At 47.2% G+C, this 24,430-nt stretch overlaps 3 protein-coding genes across 5 annotated transcripts; all 3 read right to left on the bottom strand.

Annotated features, from left to right (window-relative positions):
* Nucleotides 1-880: 880 nt before the first annotated feature.
* On the bottom strand, nucleotides 881-7,560 carry mansc1 (MANSC domain containing 1). 2 transcript variants are annotated; one of them, XM_078100853.1, is made up of 6 exons: nucleotides 7,201-7,535; nucleotides 6,915-7,099; nucleotides 5,258-5,325; nucleotides 4,535-4,765; nucleotides 4,294-4,434; nucleotides 881-3,331 (listed from the first exon to the last, which is right to left on the bottom strand). In XM_078100853.1, the coding sequence occupies exons 4-6, from the start codon at nucleotides 4,749-4,751 to the stop codon at nucleotides 2,058-2,060; spliced, it is 1,632 nt and encodes a 543-aa protein (XP_077956979.1). In that variant the 5' UTR covers nucleotides 4,752-4,765; nucleotides 5,258-5,325; nucleotides 6,915-7,099; nucleotides 7,201-7,535; the 3' UTR covers nucleotides 881-2,057. The 2 variants fall into 2 exon arrangements, with proteins under 2 accessions (XP_077956979.1, XP_040030130.2); XM_040174196.2 differs by lacking the exon at nucleotides 6,915-7,099 and having other exon boundaries at nucleotides 7,201-7,560.
* A 2,642-nt stretch (nucleotides 7,561-10,202) lies between these two features.
* On the bottom strand, nucleotides 10,203-11,939 carry c4h11orf98 (chromosome 4 C11orf98 homolog). The gene is made up of 4 exons (XM_040175204.2): nucleotides 11,750-11,939; nucleotides 10,998-11,122; nucleotides 10,821-10,918; nucleotides 10,203-10,457 (listed from the first exon to the last, which is right to left on the bottom strand). Exons 1-4 carry the CDS (start codon nucleotides 11,786-11,788, stop codon nucleotides 10,339-10,341), a joined length of 381 nt encoding a protein of 126 aa, XP_040031138.2. The 5' UTR covers nucleotides 11,789-11,939; the 3' UTR covers nucleotides 10,203-10,338.
* Nucleotides 11,940-13,641: 1,702 nt separating this feature from the next.
* pthlha (parathyroid hormone-like hormone a) lies at nucleotides 13,642-22,460 on the bottom strand. Of its 2 annotated transcripts, XM_040175427.2 has the most exons (5): nucleotides 22,258-22,460; nucleotides 22,020-22,175; nucleotides 16,566-16,673; nucleotides 14,565-15,095; nucleotides 13,642-14,257 (listed from the first exon to the last, which is right to left on the bottom strand). In XM_040175427.2, exons 3-4 carry the CDS (start codon nucleotides 16,667-16,669, stop codon nucleotides 14,588-14,590), a joined length of 612 nt encoding a protein of 203 aa, XP_040031361.2. In that variant the 5' UTR covers nucleotides 16,670-16,673; nucleotides 22,020-22,175; nucleotides 22,258-22,460; the 3' UTR covers nucleotides 13,642-14,257; nucleotides 14,565-14,587. The 2 variants fall into 2 exon arrangements, with proteins under 2 accessions (XP_040031361.2, XP_040031360.2); XM_040175426.2 differs by lacking the exons at nucleotides 22,020-22,175; nucleotides 22,258-22,460 and adding an exon at nucleotides 16,778-17,391.
* Between the last annotated feature and the right edge of the window lie 1,970 nt (nucleotides 22,461-24,430).

Here is a 24,430-nt window from a genome sequence, read left to right as displayed (position 1 = left end):
ACGCTTTTATCCAAAGCAACTTACAATAAGTGCATTTCAACCATAATGATACAAACCCAAAAGAACACGAAAGTATCAGAATACAGCGAGTATAAGTACAGTAGGCGAAGTACGAATACACCATTTACACCATTTACACCATTTACACCATTTACATCATTTCCATGGACGCGCTCCGACGGGCTTCAGCTTTCTCCCGTTTACCGACAGTTTGGAGTCAGTTGGACCAACAGAAGAACTCGAAGGTCAAACGAGGAATGAAGACAAACTGCTTTATAAATTACGTGGTTCTGTTAAAGTCCAGAAAAATCCCCCCTTTGACTTCAAATCCCTCATTTTCATGAAACAGTTCAATTTTAAATATGGATCTGGTTTGCAGCTCTGAATCTGATGTAAAAAGCTGAATACTGAACAAGTGACGATGACAAAAAGAAATAATCAGACAAATAGTCTTTAACTTGCCTTTGGTTATTATCATTAAGGTTTTGACTTTTAAGGTTAGGACCTAAACATCCTAATTCTGAAACAAAAGTCAAAATTATTATCGCAGCTAATTACTGTCGGCATACTTTCCTGAAAACAATAAATGAAAGGAGACTACATAAATAATAAGGAAAGAATAAACTCCAAATGAAGTAAAACTCAGATAATCAGATGTGATTATCAATGAATGAAGAAAATAAATATTTAAATCCTAAAAACAGTGTTATGTTTAATATGTGATGTTCTTATGTTTAATTTGAATTAAACATTTGTTTCTTCTTTTTTTACTTCTGACCCACAAACAATAACTTCCCTTTAAGACAACAGCTGTGTTCACATCTGGAGATCAATGATTGGCACTTCCGGTCGGTTCCGTCAGTAAAACAACAACAACATCTTCAAAAATCACAGTTTTTTAATCCTTACTAAAACAAAACATCAAAGTTGCAAACATATGCAAAAGTATCACTTCACAAAACAGGACCAGACTGTCACCATCGTTAATACTAATAATAGTAATCAATAACCAATAATGGGGGGGGAGGGGGGGGGGGGGGGGGGCTGCTGCCCCTGCTGGACGCATCAGGTACAAACACACTCGTCATAGGAAAATAGTGCAAAAACAATCCAATATTCAAAAAGAAGATCATATTTATCAAAAACACCCAGAAATGAATAGTGCATCAACTTTGGAGGGTTTCATCATCGATTTACATCTTCCTCATTGATTTGAATCGTCATCATCGTCATCATCATCCAGTTACATCTTCATCATTGTGGGAAAAAACAGCACAGTGGGAAGAAGCATCAACGAGGACGTGAGAGGACATGCAGGATGAAGAGGACCTGGACAGAAGGAGGAGGGGAAGATGGAGAATAAAAGCAGGAGGAGGGGGAAGAGAAGGAGACGATGAAGAGGAGATGATGAAGAAGAGGAGCCTCCTCACACACATCCTGAGATTCAGGGAATATAAATATTGCTGTTTGTAGTTTGAATTCAATCGATCAGCTGATCGGGAGTTCGTCCATCAGTCACTTCCTGTTCCACAGAGAAGCTGCTCAGTTCATTCAGGAGAACATTCATTATAAGAAATGATCTTTTGTGAGATAACGTCGACAAAGTGACGCCACGTCGTCAAATAAAGGTAAAAAAACAGGTGATGTCACAGCGCGTGACAATAATCACACTTTGTGGAAACTCTTACAAAGTGAGAAAAGCTCAAACATTGTGAAGACAAATATGATTAAAGACACAAATTTATAGTGATATTGAAATTTGTCATATTTTTTTTCTTGATTTGCCAAGTGGCATTTTTATTTAATTTTTTTTGTAATAACTAAATACGTTAAAATATCTGCGCCCGGCGCTGTGTCTCAATATGGAACGTATTCATATGGAGTCCTTCATCATTATCTCCCAGAACCCAACCGCTCCCGTTGTCCTGGTTACACGTTACCGCGGCAATAAACAAAGCGAGGACGCCGCCTGGCGGTAACGGGACATAACGCACGGCCCCTCGGCTCTCTGCGCAGGGGACGTCCCGCGACCGCGACCATGGACAAAGACGGCAGCCTCACACCTCGTAGTGGAGGTCGTTGAGCTCCAGCCGGGTGTAGTGGCGCCGATCAAAGGACTCCATCGCTTTGCGGCCGCAAACGGCAAGCGCCAGCGTGAGCGCCGCTAGCCCGAGCACCATGAACGCCACCGCGCCGCTCTTCAGCACCCCGCGGGTTGCTGAAGCCGCCGCCTTTGCCCGGCCTGCGCTAGAGTTCTGAGAGCCCTGATTGGGCTGGAGGGCGTGGTCTGATTGGAGGGTGTGGTCTGATTCTAGGGCGTGGTCTGGTTGGAGGGCGTGGTCTGGTTGGAGGGCATGGTCTGGTTGGGGTGTGTGGTCTGGTTGGAGGGTGTGGTCTGGTTGGGGTGTGTGGTCTGGTTGGGGTGTGTGGTCTGGTTGGAGGGCGTGGTCTGGTTGGAGGGTGTGGTCTGGTTGGGGTGTGTGGTCTGGTTGGGGGGTGTGGTCTGGTTGGAGGGCGTGGTCTGGTTGGAGGGTGTGGTCTGATTGGAGGGTGTGGTCTGATTGGAGGGTGTGGTCTGATTGGAGGGCAACCTTTGGGACGATGACCGGACTCTCCTCCGGAGCTGACCTCGAGGCGGACCAGGTCGCAGCAGGAGGAGGAGTCATAGTGGTGGTAGTACTAGTAGTACTAGTAGAAGTAGTAGTAGTAGTAGTACTAGTAGTGGTGGTAGTAGTGGTGGTTGGAGCCGGAGTTGTAGTGGTAGTGGTAGTAGTAGTAGTTGGAGTAGTAGAAGTAGTAGAAGTAGTCGTGGTAGTTTCTGTTTTGGGCTGTGGTTTGTTAGTGGTTCTTGGTGCAGCCTCCCCATTGGCTGTGACAACAGGAAGTGAGGTCACAGTGGAGCTCTGTGTCAGCCGGGCGGAGGTTGCGGTGCCAGCAGGATGAGGATTCACCTTCTTTGATGTTTTGTTTTGCTTTTTACTGGTTTTGTTTGGCTTCTTCACAATGACAGTGGTGGTGGGTGGAGAAGTTGTAGTAGAAACTGCGGTGGTGGTGGAGATGGTGGAGGGGCTGGGTGCTGGAGTTATTGGAGCCATTGTGGCAATGATGATGATGGGTGGAGATGGTGTTGTGGTGGCGGGAGTCTGCGTGGTGGTTGGAGCTGCGGTTGTAGTTGTTGTGGTTGGTGGTGTTGTTGTTGTACTCTGGGTGGTGGTTATTGTGGTTGCTGTGGTTGAGAGTGTAGTCGGGGCCAGTGTGGTGGAGGTGGTGGTGGTTTGTTCCGTGGTGGTCGTCATGGTAACAGGTCTCACCGTGGTCGGATGAATCAAACCTGAAGAAGACAAAGTAAGATGTTGAAGACGCAAGAACGGTAACCTCCCAAATCTACCTGAGCAGGTAGTACACAGAGTACCTGAGCAGGTAGAACACAGAGTACCTGAGCAGGTAGAACACAGAGTACCTGAGCAGGTGGAACACAGAGTACCCAAGCAGGTAGAACATAGAGTACCTGAGCAGGTGGAACACAGAGTACCCAAGCAGGTAGAACATAGAGTACCTGAGCAGGTGGAACACAGAGTACCTGAGCAGGTGGAACACAGAGTACCTGAGCAGGTGGAACGCAGAGTACCTGAGCAGGTAGTACACAGAGTACCCAAGCAGGTAGAACATAGAGTACCTGAGCAGGTAGAACACAGAGTACCTGAGCAGGTGGAACACAGAGTACCTGAGCAGGTGGAACACAGAGTACCTGAGCAGGTAGTACACAGAGTACCTGAGCAGGTGGAACACAGAGTACCCAAGCAGGTAGAACATAGAGTACCTGAGCAGGTAGAACACAGAGTACCTGAGCAGAAGGAACACAGAGTACCTGAGCAGGTGGAACACAGAGTACCTGAGCAGGTAGTACACAGAGTACCTGAGCAGGTGGAACACAGAGTACCTGAGCAGGTAGAACACAGAGTACCTGAGCAGGTGGAACACAGAGTACCTGAGCAGGTAGAACACAGAGTACCTGAGCAGGTAGTACCCAGAGTACCTGAGCAGGTAGAACACAGAGTACCTGAGCAGGTAGTACCCAGAGTACCTGAGCAGGTGGAACACAGAGTACCTGAGCAGGTAGAACACAGAGAACCTGAGCAGGTAGAACACAGAGTACCTGAGCAGGTAGAACACAGAGTACCTGAGCAGGTAGTACACAGAGTACCTGAACAGGTGGAACACAGAGTACCTGAGCAGGTAGTACACAGAGTACCTGAACAGGTGGAACACAGAGTACCTGAGCAGGTGGCTCACCTTTATAGATGTCGTAGGTGTTGACTCCGCCCTCGGCCTTCATCAGAGGACAGTCCTGCTCCGCCTTGCAGTGGAACAGGAAGCAGTTTTCTTCTCCGGCGTCTTTGTTGCCGTTGAACACGGCCATGTTGCATTTAGCGCCTCCAGAGACACAGAAAGGGAATCGGTTCATTTCCATCCTACTCATGTGTGCATACAGGTGTATGGGTGAGAGGCAGAGGGGCGGGGCTGTGGCTCTCACCTGGCTTCACGTCCTCGGAGCAGCATGCGAGGACGCAGTCTCGCTCTGATTGGAGCTTGCGGGCGCTCATGGCCGAGGATGGACGCGCCTGCCGCACATTCACGATGGCGCTCTGGTGCTGTCTGGAGAAACAGGTCTCCGGCTCCACGGCGGACGCAGGAAGTGACGTCATCATCACCATCAGCAGCAGCAGCAGCGGGCGTGCTGGAGGAGTCATGGCTGATCTGGAGTCTGTGGGGAGGAATCTGCTGAGTCATCGCTGACACAAACAAGATGTTCTGGATAAAAAGGAGCTAGACGGATTATAATCATGAATATATATTATTATAAAACATGAGTACCGGTATATAAAATAGAAAAAACAGCAATATGGCGCTGCATTCATGTGACGTCCAAATAATTGGACACATTAGTTTTATTTGTTGATTAAATAGAGACTAAAGCGAAACTAAAGCAAGGTCTGTTATTATTTGAGCTTAAACGTTATAAACTTCCTCAGCTGTGGATCTTTAAGGCGACTCTTTCTCCGTTCGGATGTTCCAGATGTGTTTCAGCCCAAGAACAAACGCAGAACCAAATTAGAACATGAAAGAACATCATTCGCAGAGAAGAAAACAGAAATCTAAAAATGAACCTTGAGACGGAAAAAGAATCTTCTAATTTTAGATCTTGTGAAAGCGGACGAGTTCACTCGGGAGATTTACAGGGATAAAAGAAACTCACCTTCCTGCACCCGAGGCTCCGTGGATGCCAGAGTCCAGAGTCCTCCGAGCTGGACTTCAGCCCAAGTCCTGAGAGGAGCAGAGAACATGACGTCAGCGTATCTCCAGGAGTCCCTGAACGCACCGCACAGGCCACATGTTCAATCATATCTCAGGTCCCTGAATACTAATGTTACAAAAATAAGAGGTTTCTAAAGTACAAAACATCTGACATGAGATAGAAACTCAGACATTTAAAAAGAAGAAGCGCTGTGAAACCACATCGATGAATAAATGTTAAATACTTTTTAAATACCTCAGAACCTGCCCCAGTAACGGCCCTTGAGTTTCCTCATTTATTAAGTCATATGTTTGTGTTTTTTGAAACCAGTGAACAGGACCAGACCTCATCCCGACTGGGGAAGACGTAGAGACCTCTGGTGTCGACCTGTCAATCAGCGTGTAGCCCCGCCCTAAAGCATCTCCTGCTTCATGGTCTGTTTGACTCTGAATGGACCATAAATCACTAAATGAGCATCATGTTGTGTTGAAGAAGACTTGAAACTAGAAACTGAGACCATAAACTCATGTTTACAATGTTTACTGAGGGAATAAATCAAGAGAGAAGTAGAGTCATTTCCTCATAGACGTCTATGGGAGCAGAGGAGTCGCCCCCTGCTGGTCACTACAGAGAAGTAGAGTCATTTCCTCATAGACGTCTATGGGAGCAGAGGAGTCGCCCCCTGCTGGTCACTACAGAGAAGTAGAGTCATTTCCTCATAGACGTCTATGGGAGCAGAGGAGTCGCCCCCTGCTGGTCACTACAGAGAAGTAGAGTCATTTCCTCATAGACGTCTATGGGAGCAGAGGAGTCGCCCCCTGCTGGTCACTACAGAGAAGTAGAGTCATTTCCTCATAGACGTCTATGGGAGCAGAGGAGTCGCCCCCTGCTGGTCACTACAGAGAAGTAGAGTCATTTCCTCATAGACGTCTATGGGAGCAGAGGAGTCGCCCCCTGCTGGTCACTACAGAGAAGTAGAGTCATTTCCTCATAGACGTCTATGGGAGCAGAGGAGTCGCCCCCTGCTGGTCACTACAGAGAAGTAGAGTCATTTCCTCATAGACGTCTATGGGAGCAGAGGAGTCGCCCCCTGCTGGTCACTACAGAGAAGTAGAGTCATTTCCTCATAGACGTCTATGGGAGCAGAGGAGTCGCCCCCTGCTGGTCACTACAGAGAAGTAGAGTCATTTCCTCATAGACGTCTATGGGAGCAGAGGAGTCGCCCCCTGCTGGTCACTACAGAGAAGTAGAGTCATTTCCTCATAGACGTCTATGGGAGCAGAGGAGTCGCCCCCTGCTGGTCACTACAGAGAAGTAGAGTCATTTCCTCATAGACGTCTATGGGAGCAGAGGAGTCGCCCCCTGCTGGTCACTACAGAGAAGTAGAGTCATTTCCTCATAGACGTCTATGGGAGCAGAGGAGTCGCCCCCTGCTGGTCACTACAGAGAAGTAGAGTCATTTCCTCATAGACGTCTATGGGAGCAGAGGAGTCCAGAGAAGGACTAAAGGTCGTCTCCTGTACTGAACAGACACATTCAGAATGTCAACTATATATTTTAACCTTAAAAACTAGATCATTACTAATTACCTTTCACAATAACATTTGTTTCCACAAACCTCTGAAAGCAGAGTCACAGATGTGGTTATGACGTGTGTGGTTGTCATGGAGACCAGGGCTTGAAGGAGACCACATACACCTTCACCTTTGGACGGAAGCACCAGACTCCGTCCGCCTCAGGAGTTCTCGCGAGACTTGGGTCTTTTACACTGTATTTGGACTCATGTTTCAGTAGAGTTCGTCTCTGTAACAATAACCGGATTTTAGGGGTAATTGTTCCACTCCGTGTGACACAATGGGGGCTTTTCCCCGTGATGACGTCACCGGCTCGCGATGCGGTCCTACCTGCGTTTACCGGCGAGGCCTCCGGTTAACTCGGCGCGTCCATCGTCCATCCGTCGGCGGCGAGTCCGGTGAAGATCCCCGAATCAATGCAGGCGAGCCCCGGCAAGACGCGTCACCATCCCGGAGGAACGAACCTTTGTTCGTTAAAAGGCGAACCGGCACCGACCGACGGCTGTTGTTGTGTCCAGATTGTCGTCGTTACCGGGCCCGGTGAGCAGCAGCCGGTTGGAGTCTGCAGGAGGATGAACTACATCACATGATGGAGGAGAAGATGCTGCTCCTCTCCGGAGTGTGACCCATTTTAGTCTTTGTCCTCGGGAGGGGGGAGGAGGGGGAGGAGAGGGAGGAGGGGGGGGGGCGCTCATCATCATCACGCATCACGGGATCCACCGGAATACAAGTTCAATAATCCCGTTAAAACACGGTGCATGTGGACAGCTCATCCATCATTAAACGATGAGCATCAGGAACGACATCTGTAATAATCAAAAAGAAGCAGTAAAATCAACAAAAACAAACACGAGGTGGGAAATGATCACATGATCAGTCTGTTTATTAAGAAACGATCCATGACGTCACGAAGATAGAAAACCGTCACCACGTCAAAGTGGGAAATAACTTTGAATCAAAAGGAGTGAAATAGTTTTGTCATGATGAAATATTAAAATGCAATTTAATTAAATAAAATTATTCTAAATAAAAGTTCTGATTTCATGTTGCAGCCAAGGAAGGAAAACCGACTTAAAAAATACAAATAAAATAAGACACTATTCATTTAAAAAATAAAACGTATTAAAATGATGGGTATTTATAAGAAGCAGCAAATGAAATGTCTCATTTAAATCAATGTACAAATGAATATTCATACATTGTATATGTGTAAATATACACAAGCAGAATGAAACAGAAGAGAATGTTAAAAGTTGTCAGAAACAACTTTAATGAACAAAATAAGTCAAATATACAGATTCAATGTAGTTCTATGTGATGTAGGTTCTATGTGATGGTGGTTCTATCTGATGTAGGTTCTATGTGATGGTGGTTCTATGTGATGTAGGTTCTATCTGATGGTGGTTCTATGTGATGGTGGTTCTATGTGATGGTGGTTCTATGTGATGGTGGTTCTATGTGATGGTGGTTCTATCTGATGGTGGTTCTATGTGATGGTGGTTCTATGTGATGGTGGTTCTATGTGATGGTGGTTCTATGTGATGGTGGTTCTATGTGATGGTGGTCCTATGTGATGGTGGTTCTATGTGATGGTGGTTCTATGTGACGGTGGTTCTATGTGATGGTGGTCCTATGTGATGGTGGTTCTATGTGATGGTGGTTCTATGTGATGGTGGTTCTATGTGATGGTGGTTCTATGTGACGGTGGTTCTATGTGACGGTGGTTCTATGTGATGGTGGTCCTATGTGATGGTGGTTCTATGTGATGGTGGTTCTATGTGATGGTGGTTCTATGTGATGGTGGTTCTATGTGACGGTGGTTCTATGTGACGGTGGTTCTATGTGATGGTGGTCCTATGTGATGGTGGTTCTATGTGATGGTGGTTCTATGTGATGGTGGTTCTATCTGATGGTGGTTCTATGTGATGGTGGTTCTATGTGATGGTGGTCCTATGTGATGGTGGTTCTATCTGATGGTGGTTCTATGTGATGGTGGTTCTATGTGATGGTGGTTCTATGTGATGGTGGTTCTATGTGATGGTGGTGGTCCTTGCAGTGGTCCTGCTGTGCGTCTGGTTTACTACTCACAGTTACTTGAATCATTTCTGTCATATAGTCTCATGTATTATACGTTGTTCATTCTGTCCTCATGGCATCATTGTAGTCGTCCATCAGGAGACGGATCCTCCTCTGACGTTCTCACTGAGGTTTCTTCCCTTTTTTCCCTCTTGGAAGGGTTCTTTCATTGTTGGGGAGTGTTTCTGTGCCGATGTGAAGGTTTCGGGACAGAGGATGTCGTATGTGTACAGACTGTAAAGCCCTCTGAGGCTAATTTGTAATTTGCGATTTTGGGCTACAAAATAAAATGAAATGAATTTGAATGGTATCTTTTTTCTTCACACTTCACATCAAATATGTCCATGACTTCACCCGTCCTCATAGACGTAACGTCCCCCATGGTGGACGTGCTCTCACATTCTGTGTAGTATCACGTGTTTTCCTTTACATTATAATATCAGTAAAGCTGCTGCATGCAGAGCCGTGAGAAACGTCTTTTAAACCTTTTTGTTGGACACAAACCAGTGAGACGTTAAAGAGGAGTTCAGCAGGACGCACCTGAAGGACACATTACAGGTCCAACACCATCGAACCAGTTTACACCAGCGATATTGTTCTTGTGATTAAATATGAAGATGGGTGTGTATTTCCAGCCTGTGTGTACTGCATTCTAACAGTGTAAAACACTAGGAATTAGTAAAGCGTGTGTATTATGATCAGTGTGTACATTAAACATTAAATGACACTATATTGGAAGTTACGCGTGCAGCTGAGCAGCGATTTTCTCCCACGCCGTTCGTCTTTTCTTTCTAATTACGGGTTCATACTCGTACGCTTGCATTAATATTTGCAGCTCAATAGGGGTGAATATACTGTTGGTGGTGGTTGTCATGGTGACTCGTAGTATCGTGGCTCCATTCATGCTGCCTTCATACTGTGATGCTGCTCGCTAGAGGGTGGATACGTTTAACAGCGCTGGTTTGTTTGAGCGAGTATATTTATCTGTTTAATAAAGGCACGCCATTTATAAAAACCTTCGTGAATGTGTCATTATCATGAACAGTTGAGGCATTGACTCTGTCGGGCTCAGACAGAAAAAGTCGGCCCGATCCATCCATGCTCTGGTGCACGCGCTCACCTCTGAGTCAACCTGCTGGAGTTGATGGAACCAACTCTAAACAGCTGCTCTGAAACCAGAAACTTGAGTTTACGGTTTGACTCAGTTTGTTAAACCTACTGCTGCTTCCTGTTAACGTCAACACAAACAGATTCACTTTCTCAGTTTGACCCCAAAAGATCAAAAGTCACAATATTTATCAGAAACGGGTTCAGCCTTGACAAACAAACTTCTGTACAATTGTCTTTGGTCTTCAGCCCGAGGACCTTCTCTCTCCATCGGGTTCTCTGTGTTTATTCTGTGTCGGCCATCTCCACATCGGCCACAGATCCAGCTGCTCCCTTCCTCTTCTTCTTCTTCTTCTCCGTCAGATCAGATGACGCAGCCTGCTTCTTTGTTGGTGCTTCTTCGGCTGAGGAAGAACAACAACGGGACATTTACACAACTCCCTGTTTAATAACTGAATAAAGATCAATAATGAGCTTCTCATCATGACACATGTATTTATGTAACAATCAGCTGTTAACTTCCTTCAAACTAGCAATAGCCTCCAAAATCTGAATTCTCAGGAGAGTTTCATGTTTTCCTACAGTCCCTGAACACATCACGCATACACAACACAGAAAAACATTGATTCCTCTGAAGCCAGCAGTCATGTGACCACAAATCAAAGATGTGACTAAACTTCAGGAAGTGTGCAGAGCAGAGGAGAGTCTGGCTGGATATTTATTTATATCTAGAACACATGGGGCCTCAGAGACATGCGACCTCTGACCTCCTGCAGACGCCTTATCCCGCTGCATGTGCTGCAGCTGCTTGATCAGCTTTCGCTTCTTCTTCCCGGACAGCGTGATGTTCGCACGCTGGCTCGCCCTGCAACACACAACAGACACGTGGTCAGAGGAGACGAGGACCCGACCAGACGAAGATCAGACGAGGACGAGGGACCCACGTCCTCTTCTTCAGGTGGTGCACGGTGATGAGACCCCGGTCCACCACGGCGCCCACGATCAGGTGCCTCTTCCTCTTCTCCCGGCCAAGCACGCGCCGCCGTTTGAAGAGGTTCTTGGCGAGTTCCTGGAGGACGAAGAGGAAAACAGAGACCATGTGACTTACGTCAAACCACGTCCATCAGATTATATGAATAAACTGGGACATCCGGCAAAGAGCCAAAAGTTTATTCAGTGAAATGTCCCAAAGATGAATGCAAATGCATAGTGTTTTTTAAATATATATTATTAATATAAAGATTTAGTATTTAAAGGACGATCAATAAATATATATAATAATCAATATAGCTATATCGTAAATAAAATATATATTACTCATATTACATAAGTAACCGTTAGTGTCTTAGTATAGTATTGAGTCATCACTTGTTTTTCTACAAGTACGTTAACTAAATAAATAAATGTAGTAAAAAGTAGAGTAGGTCGCTGGGAAAGCTAGGAGCAGCAGTGTTGTATGTGTATGCTAGCTGCTAGCTCTGTATTAGCTGCTATGCATTAGCGCTTAGCTGCTAGCTCTGTATTAGCTGCTATGCATTAGCGCTTAGCTGCTAGCTCTGTATTAGCTGCTATGCATTAGCGCGTAGCGGGTTGAGTCTCATTCGTCTTCCTCTCAAACTCCGTCTCGTATAAAACGTGACATATATTCTGAACGCTCTCGTAGATGCTATTAAGAGATTCAATAGAAGTTTCTTACAGTCTTCGGTCTGTTTATTTTCCCTCCGGGCGGCGGCATGTCTCCTCTCACGTGGAAGAGTCCAGCTTCTTCTTCTGCTGCTTCAATGACGGTCAGACCTCTGGACCGGAAGCTCCTGTCTGCCCCCTCGGGTGAGTCCGCGCACTACCTGCAGCCCGCTGGCTCAAAGCCCTTTGTAAACCTACACGTCGCTATTTGTTGCCTCAACCATTTTTAACATGGTTTTCCAATGGAGTTGATTTTCAAATCCTCTTGAACTTCATCAACTTTCACATTTTTCTGCCTCGCCAATCTTTTAGCTACAGACACCATTTGAACTTTAGTGTAGCCTAGTGTTTATTTTCTTGATCCTTTTGTTCCTAGTTTTATCATAGGGCCTTTTTCCTCTGCCAAGAGGGATTTTCAGTTGCTGCCTTTTTGTTAATAAACTTTGATTTTGAACATCGTCTGCAGAGTTGTGCGTTTGGTAGTCGGTAGTCTCTGGCTCCAGTTTATTCTGGCTCTTGTGCGTAGAATATCACACTACTATAACAAAAAGTAGTAGTATTTATGCTGCTATTAATACTACAACCACCACCAATTGTACTACACATACTACTATGACTAATAGCATCATGTCTGTTTTTCCAACATTTTTTTCCAATTCATTTTAGCTTTCAGCATTCTGGAACGCATTTTCTGCAGGAAATGCATTTTCTAGTTTTATTTTACACATACGATGTATTTTTGGCCGTTTTACTCTTATTACCATATTTTAATTGAAATAAATAAGTATTTATATACAAATAAGTATGAAAACGTATATGTTAAGTATATAAATTACTGGTCCATTTGTCCATAAATAAGTCCTTTAAGTATATGAATAAGTCCTATAAATATATAAAGAAGTTCTGAGTATACATCCTATGAATACATACAGGAATGTAAATATGTTCTATAAGTATATTAATAAGTCTTATAAGTACATAAAAGTATATAAAGAAGTATAAATACGACTTAAGTATATAAAGTATTAGTAGTAGTGGAGGACTTTGCGGTGTTGGGGGGCAGGAATCAGACCAGACCACAGAGATGGTGGTCGACTTCGGGAGGAAGACGGCGGCTCGGCTACCGCTGAGGGTTCTGGGAGAGGAGGTGGCCATGGTCGAGGACCACAAGTACCTGGATGTCTCCATCGACAACAGCCTGAACTGGAAGACCAACATCAACGGCGTCTACAGGAAGCGGACGAGTCGACTGAGGAAGCTTCGATCCTTCCATGTGTGCAGCCAGATGTTGGAGATGTTCTATCAGTCGGTGCTTTGTACTTGCCGTGGTCTGCTGGGGGAGCAGCGTTGGAGCCGGTGACACCAACAGACTTAACAAACGTGTTAAGAAGGCCGGCTCCATCATTGGCTGCAAACAGGACGGCTTGGAGAAGGTGTTGGAGGGGAGGTCACTGAAGAAACTGTTATCCATATTGGATCATCCTGACCCCCCCTCCACCAGGGACAGCGGAGCACGTCCTCCAACAGACTCCTTCAGCTCCGCTGTCACAAGGGCCAATACAGGAGATCATTCCTTCCCAGTGCAATAACACTCTACAATAAACCATCCCAGGCTAAATAATGACAATAATAACCCTCTTCCTCTTCCTCTTCTACAAATTATTATTATTGTCTCTTTTGGAAGGTTATTCTTTTGTTTCAGTTTAGTTCATTTCATTTCATTTAATAATTTAATATTTCTATCTTATTATATTGTAAATAATGTGTATCTTTTTATTCTATTGTCTTCCCTGTACATGCTGCTGTGATACCAAAATGTCCCTCTTGAGGGATCAATAAAGTATCAATCAATCTATGAATATTGGTACGTGTTTGTGAAATGAAGACAAAGGGACACGAGCAGCAGGATTCTGTCCAACGTTTAATCCGTTCAGAGCAGCGAGTTCATCTCAGTGCACAAGGCCCACAAACACCAGCAAGCCTGTTTCTGCTCAGACGAGGAGCGGACCCTGAAGGCAGCACGGGGGGACAGGACCCTGAACACAGCACAGGGGGACAGGACCAAAAGCTTCAACCGGAGTGGAGCAGCAGCAGAGGAACCGGGAGACGAGACGTCCCGAACAAACCAAAGGAGACCACATCTTCTTTTCCTTCTTCATTCCAAACCACCACAAAAAACAAGTCAACAAACTAAATCGATGGTATATATTTATATATATTTATATATCTAAAGTGCATTATGGTACAAAAATATAGAAGGTCAGCAGCACCTCGGTACATTTACAAAATAAATACACTATTCAGACAAAATAAATTATTGCAAAACAAATGGAAATAAAAACGCGAGGACCCACAAACGATTCAAATCTGTCGCCTCACAGAGCGTCAGAGGAGTTTTTTGTTTTTATCGTATCTATTCTGCTATATTTAGAATATTTCCAGGCAATAAATATTTTCCAATTTCTTTCCAAACAATCACGACGTGTGAGTTCAGGAGTCGCCTCCGAGCCTCCACAGAGTCCTGTAACACAGAGACAGACGGCTCAATAATCATCAATTCAAAAAAAGAACAAATTAATCGCACATTTTGAAATCCATTAATGGCGATTAATGAACGTTGTTGTTGTTGTTGAATGTTTGTTTTTCTTCTAAATGTTACAAGTAAGGAGTAGGGTGGTGGAGGTGGAACATGTTGAACTACGAGTCTTCCTGCTGTCCATCATTTGACGTGTTTGAAGTTCCAAGAATCTCCCACATTAATCGCATAGATTAATGCGTTTATCTTGATATAAATCATCAATACCTGCTACAAAGGAAGGGCGACTCACCTGCGTCAGAGACTGACAGCGTCTTAGAGCGGAGCCCTCCTCTCCGGGTGGAGGCCTCCGCTCCCTCCATCCTCCTCATCCTCCTCCCTCTGGCCCAGCGAGCGCGCCCTCCTCTTCCTCTTGTCCCCCTCCCTCCTCCTGCCGGACCTCCCTTTCTTCTTCTTCTTGCCGGGGGCTCTCGGGGCTCCGTCCTTGTAGGCCTGGGACTTGTTGGTCTCCTGCGGGAGGTTGGTGCCCCCACCCCCGACCTCCTCCTCCAGTCCAAAGCCCGCGGGGAGGTGCTTGGTGGCGCCGGGGGGTTTAGAGTGCAGGGTGCTGCCGGTGGTGCTGGGGTTGACGGCCGTCCCACCCGGCAGCCCGACGCTACTGCCGCCTCCTCCCCCCACCGCCCCCCCGGCCCGGCCCGGGAGGTCCCTGACCGCGGCCGTGTGGACCTCGTCCAGGAGCTCCTGCAGCCACATGCGGCGCTTGAAGTCCTGCAGCGTCCGGCCTTTATCGTGCATCAGCTGGGCGTGAGTGACGGAGCGGCGCCTGCAGGGCCACAATACACCTTATTATTTATCATCATGTACCTGTTAGACGCCCACAGGTTCAAATGTATGTATGTGTATATTATTACACACAGATAACAGCTTGATATTATTTATCATGCATCGCTCACATGCTTTACAAATGATCTGCTGGTTTAACCACTCGATGACCCGTCCACACGGGGGCGCCCCCTCACCAAACGTCACCCATGTGTCCAACATTCGGAATTCGCCTTCAACAAAACATTGTTTGTTCTGATCCGCCGAGCGAAGAGAAGACCAGCAGAGCGCCGGTTCCTACTCGTTGAAGAAGACCAGCAGACCTCATGCACCTCCATGCTCGTTCAAGAAGCGCGCAACATGCACCAACGGAATGAAGATATTGGAACGTTGTGCTCATGGAAACACCGGAAATCAGGATCAGAATCTGTTTTGCTCAGAAAATGTTCAGCTGTCTTTAAATGGCATCTTTGTGTTTCCTTTATCCTACAACAACAGGGCTCTGATGGAGTTTCCCAGGATGCATTGCTCCTCACCGGGGTGAAGGTGTGAGTTTCTGCTGAGTCGTGATAACAGCCAGAAGGCAGCTGGTGTTTATGTGCATACAGATATTTCCTGTGAGGCCTTTGAAGTCAATCTGTTTCTGATTCTACCTCCAAGAAGGACGTTAGATGTCTCTCTGTGTCTGCACGATACGATACGATACGATACGACACGATACGATACGACACGATACGATACGACACGATACGATACGATACGACACGATACGATACGATACGATACGTTACGACACGATACGATACGACACGATACGATACGACACGATACGATACGACACGATACGATACGATACGATACGATACGTTACGACACGATACGATACGACACGATACGACACGATACGTTACGACACGACACGATACGACACGATACGACACGTGATGTGTGCTTCTGATGATCAACATCACAAACATCTGGAGAGAAAAAGATACTAGAGAAATGTCTTTCTGTTTATTGACACTTCTGTTGCGTTTTGTTAAAGTTCCCGAGTTAGAAACATCTGGAGGCAAGAAGCTTCTCTGAGAGGAAACCTGAAACATTTCAATCTTCTGATGAATCCACATGTAACATTCCCAACCTGATTCTAACCAACAAGGACCTGACAGCAGCAGGCCAAGGAGGAGAGGCGTCAGGAACCAAGACCAGAACCAGGACCAGAACCAGAACCCAGCCCTGGTCTCAGAGGGACTTCATCTCCTCTGACAGAGAGGCGTTCAAACACTTCCACGAGTCAACACTTTTTTTCCAGCCTCAGCTCGCCCACTCTGTGTGTGTGTGTCTGTCTGTGTGTGTGTGTCTGTGTGTGTGTGTGTGTGTGTGTGTGTCTGTCTGTGTGTGTGTGTGTGCTGGAAACACGTGCAGAAGAACAGAGCGCTCATGGAGAATCATCTGGAGGAGGGGGGCTCACGTTCGGCTCAGGGCGTCGATGGGTCGTCCGAAGTGAGGAACCGGGGAGCAGAGCAGGAAGACGGAGAAGCACCAGCGCTGGAGGAGCCTCCTGGAGGAGAACATGGTCCTGCAGAGAGACAGGAGGGGGGGGCACAACATCAGCATGGAGCTCCTCTGTGAGCACAACCACGCTGGAGCTCCACAGGAGGGTGGAGCAGGAGAGGAACTTACTTTCCCACCGCCGCGTCTCACCCAGTCTGAAAAAAGTCCTGTTTCACTTTGTTTCCCTCAAACCGTCTCAGAGTAAAGACGGGATCCAGGTGATCACACCTCGCAGGGTTAAATAAACGTCATCCAGCAGCTGCAGGCCGTTCCCTACGGTCCTCGGGGAGAGCAGAAGAAGAAGTCCTCGGGTTAAAGGTGAGGCAGCCGCTCTGCTGCTCTGCTGCAGGTCGATCTGATGGGAACGCTCGCTGCCTGAGGAGGTCAGAGGCGAAGGGGAGGGGGAGGAGTCATCCCGGGGAGGAGGGGCCTCCATCACGCCTCCCTGCCCACCCACTCAGGGAGAGAAGAGGAGGAGGAGGGAAGAAGAAACGGCAGAAAGGTGGAACTGGAGCAGCACAGGGAGCGGGCCGAGGGTTCGATGGTTGAATCGAGCTTCAGGGACGGCGAAGACGAGAGCAAAGGACCATGTGACTCATGTCCTGAGGTCACAGGTCACAGGTCACAGGCGGGAGACGTAGGAGGCCCTGAAGCTCAGCAGCATGGACACTTTAAAGAAAAACTACAAGGATGGTTCATGTTTTAACATTGTAACGTCCCAATGACGTCTCCTCGTTGTCCCCACGTCCCCGCCTGTGTCCCCTCGCCACCCACGCCCAGCTATGATGCGTCCCCGGGGACCTGCTGGTAGGACGACGGCATCGCAGGAAGCCAGCGTGAGGACCAAAGGTCAAAGACCCCGAGCAGAGGGCCGGGGCTTCTGGGTCGGCCTCCTCGCACCACAAACAGCGTGATGAGACATCGACAAATACGCTCCAGCTGTTGCCTCTGAAACGATCAGAAGCGCGTCTCTGAACAACAAGAACCCGGCGGCTCGGAGCGTCTCGGACCGCGTTTGGGCGAGAAATGTTGATGAGAAACTGAGAAACACCCACATTGATGTCACTCACGTCCGTCTGTCATCGCTCCGTCCAATGAGAGCCATGAAACAGCTTCTAACATAAACACAGAGCAAACCAGCCATGTGTCGCTAATTGAGTTCACCGACATCTTCTTGTTCTTTCTGCAACCAGTAAACAGGAAGTGACCTCAAGAAGGATGTAGAGACCTGTCAATCACAGTAAGGCCCGCCCTAAAGCTGCTTTTGGTCTGTTTGACTCTAAATGGACAATGTGTTTACGTTTACTGAGGGAATAAATCCAGAGAGAAGTAGAGTCATTTCCTCATAGACGTCTATGGGAGCAGAGGAGTCGCCCCCTGCTGGTCACTACAGAGAAGTAGAGTCATTTCCTCATAGACGTCTATGGGAGCAGAGGAGTCGCCCCCTGATGGTCACTTCAGAGAAGTAGAGTCATTTCCTCATAGACGTCTATGGGAGCAGAGGAGTCGCCCCCTGCTGGTCACTACAGAGAAGTAGAGTCATTTCCTCATAGACGTCTATGGGAGCAGAGGAGTCGCCCCCTGCTGGTCACTACAGAGAAGTAGAGTCATTTCCTCATAGACGTCTATGGGAGCAGAGGAGTCGCCCCCTGCTGGTCACTACAGAGAAGTAGAGTCATTTCCTCATAGACGTCTATGGGAGCAGAGGAGTCGCCCCCTGCTGGTCACTACAGAGAAGTAGAGTCATTTCCTCATAGACGTCTATGGGAGCAGAGGAGTCGCCCCCTGCTGGTCACTACAGAGAAGTAGAGTCATTTCCTCATAGACGTCTATGGGAGCAGAGGAGTCGCCCCCTGCTGGTCACTACAGAGAAGTAGAGTCATTTCCTCATAGACGTCTATGGGAGCAGAGGAGTCGCCCCCTGCTGGTCACTACAGAGAAGTAGAGTCATTTCCTCATAGACGTCTATGGGAGCAGAGGAGTCGCCCCCTGCTGGTCACTACAGAGAAGTAGAGTCATTTCCTCATAGACGTCTATGGGAGCAGAGGAGTCGCCCCCTGCTGGTCACTACAGAGAAGTAGAGTCATTTCCTCATAGACGTCTATGGGAGCAGAGGAGTCGCCCCCTGCTGGTCACTACAGAGAAGTAGAGTCATTTCCTCATAGACGTCTATGGGAGCAGAGGAGTCGCCCCCTGCTGGTCACTACAGAGAAGTAGAGTCATTTCCTCATAGACGTCTATGGGAGCAGAGGAGTCGCCCCCTGCTGGTCACTGCAGAGAAGTAGAGTCATTTCCTCATAGACGTCTATGGGAGCAGAGGAGTCGCCCCCTGCTGGTCACTACAGAGAAGTAGAGTCATTTCCTCATAGACGTCTATGGGAGCAGAGGAGTCGCCCCCTGCTGGTCACTACAGAGAAGTAGAGTCATTTCCTCATAGACGTCTATGGGAGCAGAGGAGTCGCCCCCTGCTGGTCACTACAGAGAAGTAGAGTCATTTCCTCATAGACGTCTATGGGAGCAGAGGAGTCGCCCCCTGCTGGTCACTGCACAGAATGCAGCTCTGTCTTTAAAGACACACAGTCCTTTGGTCCTTTGACTCTTGCTGCTCTCATAGTGTTTAAATCAACTGAATAAAATGTCCTGCTGCTTAAAAGGCTCAACACCTCGGGGGGGGCTGGTAGATATTATTGCTGGAACAACTTGAATCGGCTTAACAACAACGACCCCCCCACACGTCCCTCCCATGTTCATGAAAGGGCACCGCGGGGGGGTTGTGGGCGGTTTCTGACAGGCTGACCTGAGTGGAGGGGATACAGACTTTTATCAGGACTTCAGCAAACCGACTCATGTCCACCAGCAGAGTCACACCCTGTTTTAATGATCTCAGACCTTGGGGGGCGGGGCCATGGAGGTCTATTGATCTGAAGGTCACGGCTCTGGAGGTCGCCAGTAGCACAATGGACGCATTATTCGCTTAACACGCCGGCTGCCAACGTGATGCAACGGAGCTTTCTCAGTGAGCGGAACCTTTCGATGGAGAAGCACAGGAGCCCCCCAACCCCCCCTGGGTGTCTGCAAATGAGCACCAGCATACGAGCTCCTCCGGCGAGGGCAGATTTAGGAACACAAAGTTCCTCCTAGACGCCAGAACTAAAGGAGAAGAGGCGTCCCATGGGCGAGTGCCGCTCGCAATCAGGTAGAAGAAGAAGCAGAAGGAAGGAGAAGGAGATGGAGGAGAGGGAGCAGGAAGAGAACGGGGAGAAGAAAGGCCTGTTTTCCTGGCAGCGAGGCGGCGTTGGAGCCAAAAGCTGTTTCACATTCACAGTAAATTGCAGCTCGTTGGCAGAAACCGACAAACACAAAACAAATGTCCCCCCCACCTAAAAACAATCCTCCTCACAAAGGCTGGTTCTGTTAGAAAGACCCCCTCCATCAGGGGTCCTGGTCCTCCCTCAATCTGAACAATCACTCTGTTAAAAAACAGACGGACCATATTAATGTATATATATATATATATATATATATGAAGATGGAGAGATTGACAGAAAACGACTTCACAACTTCTGTTTTTACAGAATCACAGGTTCTAGAACCAAATGAAGCTCCTGGATGAGTTCAAGTTGATTGTTTCCAGCTTCAGGGTCCTTTAAGGGAAGAAAGTGAATCACGCACTGAGGCATGATGGGAAAGTGGGAGGCTGATGTTGCTCACCCTGAGGGTTGGGACCCCATGGGGGGCCGTCTCGTCCACAGACCACAAGCCAGAGACTTCTAAGACGACGTGTTTTCACTGTTTTTATATGAATCTTTTTTATTGATTTTACAACATATTCCAGACAGAAGAGGAGAACATGGCTTCCTCATTAGGGTGAAGATTAACACACACGCACGCACACGCACACACACGCACACACACACGCACGCACACGCACGCACACGCACACACACGCACGCACGCACACACACACGTACGCACGCGCACGCACGCACACGCACACACACGCACGCACGCACACACGCACACACACGCGCACGCACGCACGCACGCACACACACACACACGTACACACACGCACGCACGCACACACACGCACACACACGCACAGGCACACACGCACGTACACACACGTACACACACGCACGCGCACACACACGCACACCTATCGAGGCATCCGTCAGATTTGGTTTTGAATCGCAGCATCTTTCAAATACTCTTTCCAAGTATTTTTTATCACTGGGAAAGAACCCAAAGCTAAAAGACGACCACGATTCCTTCAGAAATACTAACAATATGAAACAACTACTCTTTCTGCTGCGCTAATGTAGCTCTCATGCTAACAGCAGCTAGCAGAGCAGATTTACATGTTTTACTTGACTGCTAAACCTCCAAATGTAGAAATGTATTGTAATAAATTATCTTTAATCCTGATGGTGTTTAATCACCAGAGAAATGTTTAATCACATTTAATTAAAAGAAAATCTAAAATGTAAAATCTTAAAAGTTAAACCCTAATTTCCCACTTTTCACAATCGGCCATTTTCGTAGTTTTGAACTATTGCACACGGCTCTGGTCTCCATTATAATTCCTTCACTTCCTAATGTCTGTGGTTGCACTCAAGTCTGCAACATTCAGATTATTTTATTTTGCTCTCACGTAGCACGTCTAAAAAAGAAATACCACTTTCAAGTGTTCTCTCCCACCATTCAAGTCCGTCATCTCTGTTTCAATGAGTTGATTTCACATTGCATAACCCGTTAATTGTACTTCCTGTCGAACTCTGACAATCCACGCTGATCAATAGATTCCTGCAGCTACGTCTGGCTGTCGTACTGCAGCTGAATGGGGCCACGTTTACTGTCCATCTCCTCCCCCCACTCCCCCCGTATACCAGCCTTCATATTCCCGTCGATCCCACAGGAATCAAAGACTTGGTTCATCAACAACGATGTCGGGAGATACGAGTTCTTCATATTTAGAATACATTTTAAAAAAGTACTTAAATTTCCATTAAAATATAAACTTTCAATACAAATAAGATGTAAACGAAAAGGTCTGAATATTTTAAATATTTAAATATATTTCGATGAGGTTAAAGATCTTTGATAAAATATGTATTTAGGATAAAATTACAATTTGAACAGAAACATTTACATTTTATTTCCACCGGGTCCAGATTTGAACTATGATACGGTCTGGTTTCATGCACACAATGAATGAATGAATGACTGACCCAATGAATGAATGAATGACCCAATGAATGAATGAAGGAATGAATGAATGACCCAATGAATGAATGAAGGAATGAATGAATGACCCAATGAATGAATGAATGAATGACCCAATGAATGAATGAATGAATGAATGACCCACCTGTATCAGAGCTCCTGGTCTTCTCCTGACTTGAATGAATCCTCTGAAGACAACAGACGCCTCCTCCGGTTTCCACGGCGACCTCTCCTCTGGAGAGAAGATCTCTTCACTCTGTCGTGAAGGTTGGAGCGGCTTTATAAACAAAGCTCTGCCCTCCTGATGACATCACAGCGTGGTCGTCACCGTCACCATCAGAGTCCATGGAGCTGCATGTAGTTTGACGGATGAACTTACTCACCACGTTGGCTCCTCCCACTTCCTCCTCCCTGGCCGGCCCTCAGAGGACACGTGGTCGGCTCCTCGTGGTCTCGGCTTCTGTGGACGGCGGGTTTGCTGCTCCTCAGCCACCGTGGTTTATCCCGTCGCCGTGGGAACCGTTGTGTCGATACGTCACGGAGGCTTCAACCTCCCCAGACTTTACTTTACATTAATGTGATCATTTAAAGCCCATTGTGAAAACAAGGTTTGTGTTTTTGTCCTGGTCCGGTTCTACCGTATTGAGTAACCCGCCCCCCGCCCCCGGCCCCGCCCCTCCCTTGCTGGCAGACGGGTGACTCGGGAGCAGAGAAGAAGAAAAAACCTCACCAAAACATGGTAGTAGTGGTTTTGTTGGTCACGCCTGCGTAGCCTCGCTGCTAATCTCTCCGACGCGGAGGCAGCGCTCCGGCTCTGCAGCCCGCCATGTGGTCTGAGGTCTCTATGTTTAGGCTGGTGGTTGGTGGGGGGGGGTTTGGGGTCACACGACTCCTCCACACGAGGGCCGAGTGGAAGCACAGACCGGCTGACGTTCCTTCTCAGCAGAACTTAACTGTCCCTGAAAAGAAGCCCTGGAAGCACCTGAGACACGAGATCTGGTCCCAGATCTGCTGATAGAGCCTCATTGGTCAGTTTCACTTTGTTAAAGAGTGAAAACGTCACTATGATACATTAAAAAAACTGCTTTTTGTGTGTAATTTATACGACAACAAGCAGTTGGGTTTGACGCTGTGACGCTGTGATCTTCACATGCTTTGCTCAACGCTATTTTCAATAAAATAACGCTCTTCTGAGTTTGTGTCCTTACGGTTGAAATGCACTTATTGCAAGTCGCCAACCTGCGATCGAATGTCACCAAGGAGCTCCGTGGTCACCTCCATGACCTCCATCGGTTGGAACTGATGTTTGTGTCCGGTGGAGGTGACCGGGCAGTGCAGGAAGGTGATGTGAGCGGCGGCGGCTGGTCCATCGTGTCGCAGGCAGAGGAGCCAGAAGATACTAAACCAACTCCAGTTAGAAGGCGTAGAGCGACCGAGCGTCGATGAGTGGAGAGGAACCCAGGGCTCCTGAGCAGCAGGTGAGGAGGTGCACCAGGTGAGGAGGTGCACCAGGTGAGGAGATGCACCAGGTGAGGAGATGCACCAGGTGAGGAGATGCACCAGGTGAGGAGGTGCACCAGGTGAGGAGATGCACCAGGTGAGGAGGTGCACCAGGTGAGGAGGTGCACCAGGTGAGGAGATGCACCAGGTGAGGAGATGCACCAGGTGAGGAGATGAAGACCTTCGGCGATCGCATCTCGGTTTCTTTGCAACCAGAAGTCAACTTGAGTGCAGAATTTTCAGGCCTAAAATGTCCCAGTTGACTTTAACAAAATGAAAAACAGACGACTAAGAGATCGGAAAACAGAATGGTAGACCTGTCAATCACTGCACTGCCCCGCCCAAAATAATCCCCCCTGTATGGTCCGTTTGACTGTGATTGGACCATAATGCACTAAATGAACATCATGCTGAAACTAGAGACTGAACTCATGTTCACAGTGTTTACTGAGGGAATCAATCAAGAAATAAAAGTATTTGTTACGTTGAAAATGTTCCTCTAAACATTTTGATAAAGTTGTAGATCCTTAACAGAGAAATTAAAATGTGCTGTTTATCAGTGAAGACCTGACTCCAAATAAAATCCACTTAAACCCCCACAAAGACTCGACTGAGGAGCTGGATTCACCATCAAAGATCTAAGAACACAACCAACAAGCTTCTTCTTGCTTCCTGTATTAGTGCATGTTGCTTCTTACAGTTTGTTAATAAACCCGGATGACAACGTGTTCACGATGAAGGTCTTTAATTTGTAAATATCCTCTGGAGTGAAATGTGCTCTGACGCAATAATGAGCATCATATATTATTTTATTAGTCATCAATGAACCCAAATTAAATTAGTTCAGCAGATTAAATGTTCCTCCAGCGTCTGCTGCCGTTAACATCAGAGCGGCTAAAGATAGAAGCTAACGAGATAACGCTGCGGTTGCTTCTGCTTCCCCGAGCTTTTCTTCTCCAGTAACAACCGGCGGGCCACGAAACGCCGTAAAGCGTCTCCAGATGTAAAGAGACGAGCTCGTCTGAGAGCAGACGTGTTCATGGAACAATGCGGAGA

The sequence above is a fragment of the Gasterosteus aculeatus genome, chromosome 4, assembly GCF_964276395.1.
Source record: "Gasterosteus aculeatus chromosome 4, fGasAcu3.hap1.1, whole genome shotgun sequence".
Lineage (NCBI taxonomy): Eukaryota > Metazoa > Chordata > Actinopteri > Perciformes > Gasterosteidae > Gasterosteus > Gasterosteus aculeatus.
The sequence above is the reverse complement of the archived record's forward strand: the minus strand, read 5'-3'. Positions and strand labels throughout refer to the sequence as shown.